The sequence below is a fragment of the Orbicella faveolata genome, unplaced genomic scaffold (genome assembly GCF_042242905.1).
Source record: "Orbicella faveolata isolate gen_17 unplaced genomic scaffold, um_ofav_v1 contig_34, whole genome shotgun sequence".
Lineage (NCBI taxonomy): Eukaryota > Metazoa > Cnidaria > Anthozoa > Scleractinia > Merulinidae > Orbicella > Orbicella faveolata.
Genome location: NW_028301563.1, coordinates 10,755,717 through 10,766,686, shown reverse-complemented (window position 1 = coordinate 10,766,686; position 10,970 = coordinate 10,755,717). Strand labels below are relative to the sequence as shown.

General features: G+C 39.2%; 1 protein-coding gene across 2 annotated transcripts; it reads right to left on the bottom strand.

Annotated features, from left to right (window-relative positions):
* Positions 1–1,560: 1,560 nt before the first annotated feature.
* On the bottom strand, positions 1,561–8,601 carry LOC110065716 (elongation factor 1-alpha). Of its 2 annotated transcripts, none has more exons than XM_020772873.2 (7): positions 8,510–8,601; positions 7,796–7,981; positions 6,695–6,874; positions 5,532–5,828; positions 3,848–3,998; positions 3,095–3,351; positions 1,561–2,107 (listed from the first exon to the last, which is right to left on the bottom strand). In XM_020772873.2, exons 2-7 carry the CDS (start codon positions 7,937–7,939, stop codon positions 1,748–1,750), a joined length of 1,389 nt encoding a protein of 462 aa, XP_020628532.1. In that variant the 5' UTR covers positions 7,940–7,981; positions 8,510–8,601; the 3' UTR covers positions 1,561–1,747. The 2 variants fall into 2 exon arrangements, with proteins under 2 accessions (XP_020628532.1, XP_020628533.1); XM_020772874.2 differs by lacking the exon at positions 8,510–8,601 and adding an exon at positions 8,398–8,421.
* Positions 8,602–10,970: the final 2,369 nt, after the last annotated feature.

Genomic DNA, 10,970 nt, shown 5'->3' with positions numbered 1-10,970 from the left:
CAAGAAAACCTTACCCTGCAGTGGCGTCCGTAAATCATGCCTCAGATGGCTTTCGCAAGCTACAAAGATGGGAGATGTTTTTATATCACATGATATGAGATCACAAGCTCACGTTTCTTACATCAAAGTAAACACAGAGACATCTGTGTCTCTCCCGATTCTATTTCCGGGGAGAGGCGGCTGTCACACAGGCTTAGCCACAGACATCGCTTTTCAAATTTCCCGACTAAGCGTGTGAGCGTGACTGTGAGCCGTCACGCTCGCAGGCTTTTTCAAGGAAAAGACTGCTCGCAGTCTAAAAAATTTCCCTGACCAAATAAATAACTACGAAATGTTCAATGTACATCTGGGCGCAACAAATCGATAATTCGATTAAAATCGATAGCACAAGTTGTAACTATCGATTTTTGAAATTAAAGCGATTTCTATCAATTTCTATCGAAAAATATCGATTATGTATACTTTCCTCTCGCGTCCGCCATCATGTCTGCGTACGAAGTACGAGGTTTAAAGTTTGGTTGAATTGACTTCATTCAAGGCACAAATGCAGTTTTCTTCAGGAACAATATTCTTCAGTATTTTTGCAATGATGTATTCTGTTTACTGGGTTAATTCCACAGATTTTATCATCCTTCGGTGTCCATGTGATATTCAACAACTTGCTGATACTGGTGGAAGAATTTTCCTCTGAAACCGTGCGTTACAGGTTTCCTAACTGTGACATTCTGGCACGTGTGTTTTGCGCCATCTCCAGGTTTCATTGCTCACACGTTATCAAGACGGTTATTTTTCGTTTGATTTCGGATCGGCTTTTTCATTTCGAGATGCGAACGATTTTTTCAACAGTTTCGTTCTAGTAATCGACCAAAATCTACAATGCCATCCCAAATCGCGTGATTATTTTATCGATAATTATCGATTACTTTAACTAATCGATTTAAGAGTATCGAATAATATCGATTTATCGATTAGGTTTTCGATGATCGATTTTTTTCGCCTTGTGTACATGTAGCCTCCAACCTCCCCTTGATCGGCCCTTGACACCACCTTTGTCATCTAACAAATTATTTTAATTAAAAGCAAACAAACAAACAAACAAAACATCATTAAGAGAACAGTGACCCAAAATGATTCTTTCGGCTTTCAGTGGCATTAAAATCACCAGTGATGTGTTTCAATTTCCCCACTGTTCCCAGACCTTGAAGAATTCTTTTTCCCCTCCCGTGGCAATCCTGCATTTGAACATACTATATACCCTTCCATTACTCTTGAACTTATGGTGGTGGTGGGGGGAGGGGGTATTGTAGATTGAAAAAGTCTGCATAAGGTTAGCCTCATATGCAGACATTCTTTGGGTTCATCACGCAATCTTGCTTAGGAAGTTTGCGTGACAAGCCCAAAGAGTGTCTGCGCAGGAGGCTATCATGAGGTTAAAATGCTTTTATGTATGACAAAAGAATCTCCCACACCCACAAAAAAAGGAAACTAAATGAAAATGTAGCTTCTTTTCCCTGCAAGTAAGGAGACAAAGCTAATTACTGACTCAATCACATTCTCCACTAACTGTAACTTTTGTTTATTTATTTCTACCAAGTACACTTATCCTTCAGAAATTAAGATAACAGCACGGCTGTCTCCGCCTCCTGACAGATTTGCGATGGAACAAATAGCAAAGAAGCCATTCTACTACAACAGCATGATTGACTTGTAAGCGGAGTCTCTTGGAATTTAAATTGAGCATGGAATTTCACTTTTTCTTCTGGGCTTTTGAAGCAGCTTTGGTTACCTTGCCTTCAGCGTCAGTCTTTTTTACCACTTCCTTAATAACGCCAACAGCTACAGTCTGCTTCATGTCACGCACGGCAAAGCGACCAAGGGGGGGATATTCACTGAACGGCTCAACACACATTGGCTTGGAGGGTTCCAAAACGATGATGGCAGCGTCACCTGACTTGACCATCTTCGGAAGATCTTCCAACTTCTTTCCACTACGACGGTCAATCTTCTCGACCAGTTCACTAAACTTGCAGGCAATATGGGCAGTGTGGCAATCCAACACAGGAGCATATCCAGCATGGATTTCACCTGGATGGTTGAGGACAATCACCTGCCAGAATGAAATGTACAAAAAAAAAACATGGGAAAGGATACCATACATGTAGTTATGAGGTAGCTCCTGCAATCTTTAGCAAATTCAGCCCCACCTCATAGGATTAACTGTCCCAAAAGAAACAGAAAGCCAAACCTGGGTCTGGATAAGCAAAATAGCAGATTAACCCAGTCTGCCTATTGCACAAACTTTAAAAGTATGGACCCACCTTTTCCTCTATAAACTGCCATAATGCTGAGAAATTACCCATGTTTATGTGGCTGTGATTTTGACGGGAGATTGTTTCTTGCTTATATTCAATTTAGAGCTCTCAAAGAAAAAAAAAAAAAACAGAATTGCCTAAAACACTGTGATCTAGCCCTGTTAATGTAGCCTTTTTAAAACTGGGGGGGGAGGACATTCACTAGCAGGGCTGTCAATAAGGGCTGTAGCCCAGAACACTGGATATGACCAAGTATGTCAATGGACCCTTGATGTTGCAGAAGAACTTGCCCAAAGTTGAAACAATTCACCCATAAAGTAGCACACTTGTTACAGGTGAATCAAAACTTAATTAAGCCTTGACTGGAGGACAACCAGGCTCAGACAACTTTATTACCATGGAAACTTACATCATTAACACTTGGCATTTTTATGTAGATTGTTTCGCTGCCTACAGAATGAGGCCTCTTCATCTGCACAAATTTGCATGTACACACCAAGAGGTCTCCTTCCTTTGTTATCGTTATCAAAAAATGCATCAAAAATATGGAGTGTTCATGGTTTAAGTAACCTTAAGTTGTAATGAACCTAAAAATATGATGACCCAAAACACTTCCTTGTAACTGGTCCAAAGGATATCCATTAATGGACTATCAAGATTTAACTGGATTTTTCCCAATTTGTGTTATGCTAAACAAGAACTGAAGTCAGAAAACACTTGGTTAACTTTCACTGGGAATAACACCACTGAAGAGTAAGAAGTAATAGAAGAACAATTCCTACCTGTGCTTTAAAATTCTTGGCTTGCTTTGGTGGATCATTTTTGCTGTCTCCAGCAACCATGCCACGTTTGATTTCCTTTACTGAAACGTTCTTAACATTGAATCCAACATTGTCTCCAGGCAGGGCTTCTACAAGAGCTTCATGGTGCATTTCAACAGATTTGACCTCAGTTGTGAGTTGTGCAGGAGAAAAAGTGACAACCATTCCTGGTTTCAAGATCCCAGTTTCCACTCTACCAACAGGCACAGTTCCAATACCTGCATTAAGTCAAATAAGGCAAACTTTTAATTAATATTCTCATATTTAAAGAGCAACTACTCAAAACAGGCCACCTTGAGGAAAACTAACCAATCAAAACGTTAACTGAGAACAATAGACTGGTAACTTCTTGCGACGAGATAATATAAACACTATCCACTCCTCTGTATTATATACCGTATTTACCCATGTAAAAAGGTGCAGCTTATCTGCCAGTGTTCACGGTAAGTTTGGTGACCAGGTTATAACATTCAACTTGTGCTGCACCTTGTTGGCCTTTGATGTCACTGGCAGCAAAGCGTGGGAAATTGCAGGGAAAGATATTGTTACCATTGGAAACAAGGAAAGTTGCCTGTGGCAACACCATAATTTTAAGTCCAAAACATTGTCACCAAAGCTACTTCTCCTGTTACTCAACTGATAATTGTAGTACTTCAAGAACTTTACCATATCCAAGAGGTTTCCATGAGTGATTATGTAGAACGATTAGCTTACCTCCGATCTTGTAAACATCCTGCAATGGCAATCGCAAAGGCTTGTCTGTTGGACGCTTTGGAGGAAGAATGGAATCCAGGGCATTGAAGAGTGTTTTCCCAGAAGCATTTCCATCCTTTCTCTCAATACTCCATCCCTTGTACCAGGGCATCTATAAATAAAGGCACATATATTGATAAAACTGAAAAATACTGAGAGAGGACCAGAAAGACCTGATTGAACAGGTTCTTATTTAGGACTAACAAAAATCAAAGATTATGAGTGTATTTGATGCATTCACTTCACAGTTTGAATGATTTTATTAGACGACTTTTCACTCCTGCACATTACTGAAGTCAGCATTTCTATTATGAACAACCAAAGTTTTACAGACAGATATCAAGTCCTAGGATCTTACAGTAACAATCATTTCTGGTAAAGTGTTGTTACCATAATTCAGAAATAATGAAACCAAAAAATTGTTTGCCTTGGACATCTTCAGCCTTGCCAATCAAAATTCATTTGACAAGTTTTTTCTGTTCTATTTATCAACAATTCGAGTAGTTCCTTTGATTATAGCACTATGATTATGCATGAAACTATATTGTTTTTTTAGGTCACCAGTTCACCATCTGGTAACAATCCCAAAGTGCATCGCACAGTATGTGCAATGCTGGTTGGGGTGGATTTAGGATGGCAGACTTGTGATGGCGGACAAATGGCTGATATAGAAACACTGCAACTGTTGGTTTTCAACCTAGCAATCATTAGTTTACATGGCATCCACTGGTGACTGCAAAGAACACATCCAAAAGTTGACTTTGTATAATTAAAAAACATTCAGAAAGAGGTAATTTTGTACTGATTTTGAGACGGTTACTTTCTCTTTTCTCTAATATTATTTTGTTTACTTTTATTTGGGTCCAAATCAAGCATGAAATTTTGAAAAAAAAAATTTTTCATTAAAAATTGTTTCCCACTATTGCTGGACACGGAATCCAAAAAGTGTTACCAATGAAAAATGAAATCTTAGAGTTTGAGATATAACAATGACTAAGTCCACTATATCCCTGTGATTTTGGTTACTAAACTTGTTTTATGGTCCCCTCTGTGAGCTTATGATTTGTTGCACGACAGTACCATTTTCTGTAGACTCACAAGTTAGAACTAAAATATTTACACGACTGTTGGCCGATCTAAATTCAAATTAAGTTCAACGTTTGACCCATAAATTGAGCTTTACCCGTTTGGACCAACTCAAGTTGCAATATGATTCATTTCATGCGAAGTTAGAAATTTGACCTGGGCCTTAGCTATGCTGATGAGTCACCAAACTCCAGTACATGCACCAATTTTTCCAACCAATGTGGCCAACTGCCAGAACACTGCGAATTAAGACCATTTCACACGAGTTTCAAGGTCCATGCACACGGTGTCTGCCAGTTCATGGGACATGCACCATGTAAACAGAAGATCAATTTAAATAAACACACTCTGAATATTAGTTTACCGGGTATTAGGTATTAGTTACATGTGTTTTTCAGTAAAAATTGTTCTTTGACTAATGCTTGCTTCTGAGTACAGACAGAGAATAACCATAGACGGCACTGAAATACAAAGTTATAAACAAAAAAATAAAACCTGCTTTATGCTGGTCTTCTGTCATACAAACAGATCTTGATGTGTGATCTGCTAAATTGCATACCTTTTCACTTGGCTCCAGCATGTTATCTCCATGCCAACCAGAAATGGGAACAAAGGCAACGGCCTTTGGGTTGTAGCCAACTTTCTTGACGTATTGTGAAACTTCCTTCTCAATTTCCTTAAAACGGGCTTCACTGTAATTAGGCTCGGTACTGTCCATCTTGTTAACACCAACAATAAGCTGCTTCACTCCCAAAGTATAAGCTAACAGAGCATGCTCACGCGTTTGGCCATTTTTGGAGATTCCAGCCTCGAACTCACCGGTGCCAGCAGCAACAATCAACACGCCACAGTCAGCCTGAATATAGATTTGAGCAACAAATTAGTTTTGGGAGTAGAGGGCTAGTTTCACAAAGACGACGACGGACACTGATTAGAGTGCCGAGTGGGCAAGCCTCTAAGGAGGTCTGGGGTTATGCTCCTCATAAAATTTTGAAATTTGGAGGCTCTGAATTGACCCATTCCCTGCCTGAACTGTCCTGAGACAAGGACAGTCAAGGTTCAGCCACAAACCAAAAAGCCTGTGTTCTCCTTAAATTAAACCTAACAACTCACAGATGTTTCATTTCACAAAAAGTAGGCAGCACAGAAATTGAAGACGCCAGTATTTTAGCCAGCAACTGGTACTTAATGAGAACCCTGTTTCATATGCCATTAATATTCTATACAATGGAAATCAACCATCTTAGCAGACCTTTCTGGAAACAGGGTATTTCAATGGGTTTACAATGGCACATTTAAGGGTTGTGATTCACAGACTTTGCTCCATTTTCTTTGTTTCTGTTTTTCAAGGTTTGTAGATTACCATCCTAATTATGCCCAACACCAGCCAAAGAGGCAATCATCAGAAAGACCTTGAACTGCCAAGGTTACATGTTATCAAAATGCGCAGTTAGTATTACAATACTACTGTCGTTTGCAGCAAATTTGTTTCACTTCTAGTAGACCTCTATAACCGCTATATTGGTGTACCAAGATACACCAACAGAGCAGACCCCTACTCAGTTATGTTATGTTCCAAATATTGTTTCCTCAATCATTTGGCTGCAATGAATGTTACAACGTGAAACTTTCTGCAGTTTGTTTCTTTCTTAACACTATACAACTCAAACATGCATTACCATTTGAGTGCAGTGTTCATTCATAACAGCATAGAGGTCTTACCTGTGATGTTCCAGTGATCATGTTCTTGATAAAGTCACGATGTCCTGGGGCATCAATGACAGTAACATAGTACTTCTCAGTCTCGAATTTCCAGAGGGCAATGTCAATAGTGATACCACGCTCACGTTCAGCCTTGAGCTTGTCCAACACCCAAGCATACTTGAATGAACCTTTTCCCATCTAACAACAAGAGGAAAATAAAAATGTCAGTTCTATTAGTTTTGTTAAAGGAGCTCAGTCAGGGTGTTTTGTCTCTTTTTGGCCATGTACAAAATCTCCCTTAAATGGACAGAAACCTGAAAATACTAGTTTGCTAAGATAGAAAACATTGAAGAGATAATAACAAACCATTAAGGAACACGGATGGTCAAGGATGGCGAAGATTGACACGGATTGCAAACAATGAATTTGAAAAATTTAGGCGGAACTTTTCAAAATGTGCAAACCACAACCAAGCTCCTTTAAGTCCTCAACTCCTGTTTCTACAAAGGGCTCCCCAACAAAAATAAGGAGAAACTCTTTGTCCCTGGGAAGAAATGGTGCCCTGCATAGGGTATGCCCTGAATAGGTAACAGAATTCAATGTTGGAGCTAGCCCTGTTATGGATTTGCATCCAAGCAATAGGGATACCCATTTTTACTCTGTGCTATTTTATGTGCAAAAATTTCTTTCTGTGTGACCCAGGGTTAACTAGCTTTTCTGTCCCTGGACAGGAGAGCACATTAAAGCCCATTGTTCATGCATTTAAATGGACCAAACAGAGGCTGCACCATAATCTGGATAACCACAGGTATGCTGGTACAGCGGCATCAGTTGCCTTCACCCACCACAACCCATTCTAACCCTCTCCCCCTTCAAACCTTCCATGTTCACTCTTAACTTCTTTTTTCTGTTTAAGGGGGAACATTTGTCAGTTCATAAGTTGCTTCTTGAACTGGATCATAAATTATCAGTTTCCCTATTCAAAACAATACTACGGTAGAAAAATCGATCACAGTCCGGGGAATGAAAGAGAAAATTTAAGAGAATGTTCGATTGTTCGGCGATGAACACCAAAGTCGCTGGCGAGCGAAACATTGAACACCACCACTCTTAGCTTACCTCTTGGGCCTCCTTCTCGTACTTTTCGATGGTTCGTTTGTCGATTCCGCCGCATTTGTAGATCAAATGGCCAGTTGTGGTGGACTTGCCAGAGTCTACGTGGCCGATGACGACGATGTTGATATGAATCTTTTCCTTTGGCATTGTTTCCGCTGAAAATTCTTATTCTTGTTCGACGAGATGTTCCTGTTATAGAAAAGCCAGTTCAGCGTGGTTTACTCACAAAGGAAGAATTCAAGGAATCATTCAACAGTGTTAAGTTGCAACATATTTTTCTCCTATCAAGGGTAGCGTAACCACTTTCTCTGAAAATTTCTCTGAAAATCTTACAATCCCAACATCACGTGCTGAACTCTTTTGCGGACCTTTCGAAAGAAAGCGACTTTCAATTCTTCATTACCGCATTTCAGATTACTGTACCATGAAGAAAAACAAAACGAATACGTTCAGAAAATGGTTGTGTTCTTTTGCTTGATGCTGTGAGCCTAGAAGGCCACAAACGCAACCGAAAAATCGGGGATAAGACGCCATAAGATTGAACTGATTGCTTACGCACCCTTGACATTTTTCGCGTTAAAACATAAGTAAAACCTTGAACTAACCACATATAAAAGAAGTGCCACAAATATCGAACTGTTGTAATAAAGAAATATGTTCCGATGGCAACAAACTAAGCAAGATCTAACCCGATGAAACAACCACAATCGCACATACCTTCGCCTCACTGAGAGCCTACGAGTAAAAGAGGCCGGTCTCATGCGTGGTGAAGGTTTTATTCAGAGTGCCCAGAGGGGGGATAGTCTTATTGACGTCATTGCATCACGATACAGATAAATTGTGCAATAACTCCAGGGGCTGAGCGACCAGTTTGGAATTTCCGTATTTTCGAACCTTCACTTCACTAAAACAAGAAAGAGCAATTCATCTGAAAAATATTTAGACGCATAAGAGAAGCTCTCAAGATTACAGATAAAAGAAGAACGAGTGTAAAATTCGAGCACGAAACTTTGTAATTAGTGCTATTGTTCCAGTTCTTTTGATGGTATGCGCGAATGAAAACACATTCCTCCGACGAAAAACAAAGCAAGAACAAAACAAAAACGCCAGAGCAAAGAAAGGTATTCTGTCAGTAGATAAAAAAAGTAATAATTGTTGTTACAACAAAAGAAAGAAACTGAGAAGGACGCGAGATTGAGCCAGAACACAAAACAGGCCAAATTTTCAAACAAACTTTGGTCAAAAACACATGACTTTTTTTTTTACCTGAACAATTCTGCTTTTCCACAAAATCGAAAAAGCTCGGACAGAAAGACTCAAAAAGCCAGGTAGAGGTAACTAACAGAATCGGAAACAATTTGCCGTGTCTATACGCATGGCTAATTAATACTCATTCATGATCAGGAAAACACGCTAGCAACACAATAACATAATTAGCCACTATTGAAAAAGACAACCCTGCCTCTCTCATGTTTCATGGAATCTGACTGGAAAAGTCTTTGTTCTGGACTCAAAAGCCCACGTTTTAAATTACAAACAAAAGCCGGCTGGTCTTTTCTAAAAACATGATTAGCGGCACTAGGTGCCTCACAGGTCGTATAATTTGTGAATTTTCGTTTGAACAAGCGGACGTCTACAGGGTCTTGGCTTGAAACAGAATGTTCCATAACTTTGAGAAATTCTGGCTTTTTATTAATTCTCAAATACGATAGGTACTACAAGCAGGCATAAAAAAGGTTGAAAAATTAGCTCAAAAACGGGGCCAAAAATTGTTCAAAAGTTGCCCAAAAATGACAAAGGTTGCTCTAAAAGTTCAAGAAGTTGCTTTAATTTAGCATACACCACTGTATTCGCATAAAGGCTTTATAAAACAACTTGCTATATTTCAGCCATATTTGACAGGTTATACTGAACCCGAAATTCAAAATAAAGTAAACACGTACATAAATCGTGTATCTTAGCGACCTGGGGGGGGGGTACCCCCTTACATGGGCTATATAGGTATGTGCGGCCCCAAAGGCTATGGTTTTTCACCCGTTTTGGTCATAAATAGGGTATGGTTTTTGCACTCTAGCTATGATATGGGTATTTTTTTAAGAAGAAGCCACGTTTTCGTCATTATCGAAAAGAAAATCAACAAAAGCTTTTCACCAATTATGTTTACGGTAATTTAACATTGGTCTGAACTAGAGAACTAATTGCAACGCAGGTCTGAAACAGGGTTTTGATTTAAGGGTCACGTCATAAATAGGGTTTCGAATTTATGGTCAGGTCTTAAATAGGGCAGGGAGTATCGCAGATTTTGGTCATAAATAGGGTGAGGGTTTTGGGAAGTGGGCTGCACACTCCCGCCGGCGAAACCGAATGGGCTTTTGGCCCGTGGCCCTTGAGGACGAAGGGTCTAATTGTTTTAGTATCATCCAACTAGACGGACAGAAAAGGTTATAATAAAGTTAGCAAAAGCAAGTTGAAAAAATATTTATTTGGGAATAAAACGAAAGAAAGCGTCACGCTCGATGGCGCCAATTTCGCTACTCGATGACTATTACTAATAGTCCCCTAGTAGCGTAGCCAATCAAAATGCAGGATTTGCATTAGTCCACTAGTTGGGTGATACTAATGGCTGTTGTCCTGTTCGTGGGCGCTACGGAGTCAAAAACGAAGCGAGACAGTATTAGGCTTCAGGCTTCAGTATTATCAGATGTATTATCAGTATTATCAGATAATTTCGCTTTAGTGTATCTGTAGTCTCTCGTCGTAACTGTTGTTAATTATTATTTGTAATATCGTTAGTTTATTAGTTGTCTTTAGTCATCGTTGTCAATTCTAGTCTCTTTAGTTCTCTTGTTACCTTCAGTTGTATTTAGTTGTATCTAGTTGTATATTAATAACTCGTCCAAACATGACCCGCCTAGATTAGCTCAGCTATCCGCGGGCATGTTACAATTGTAATTTTAATTTGATAACAAATAAAATGTATGTAAATGTATGTAGATGAAGTTGAACCAGATATCCTCTGAAAATGTGGAAATTCTTAGATACATCATAAATACAGGACTTTATCCAGGGGTTAGAACTAAAATAAAATACAAAAAAAAAAAAAACCTTGGAAGAGGGTTTAAAGAAGTGAACTCGATACAAAAAAAAACTCCCTAAAAATAAAATAAAATTCATTTCT

Bases quoted from the DNA above. Each gene is read 5' to 3' on its own strand.
- LOC110065716 (XM_020772873.2), bottom strand. From the start codon at position 7,939: ATGCCAAAGGAAAAGATTCATATCAACATCGTCGTCATCGGCCACGTA. The intron at 3,352-3,847 runs GTAAGCTAATCG...GACTTAATGCAG, and splicing joins GGATGTTTACAAGATCGGAG to GTATTGGAACTGTGCCTGTT. The intron at 2,108-3,094 runs GTAGGAATTGTT...TCATTCTGGCAG, and splicing joins CCAAGAATTTTAAAGCACAG to GTGATTGTCCTCAACCATCC.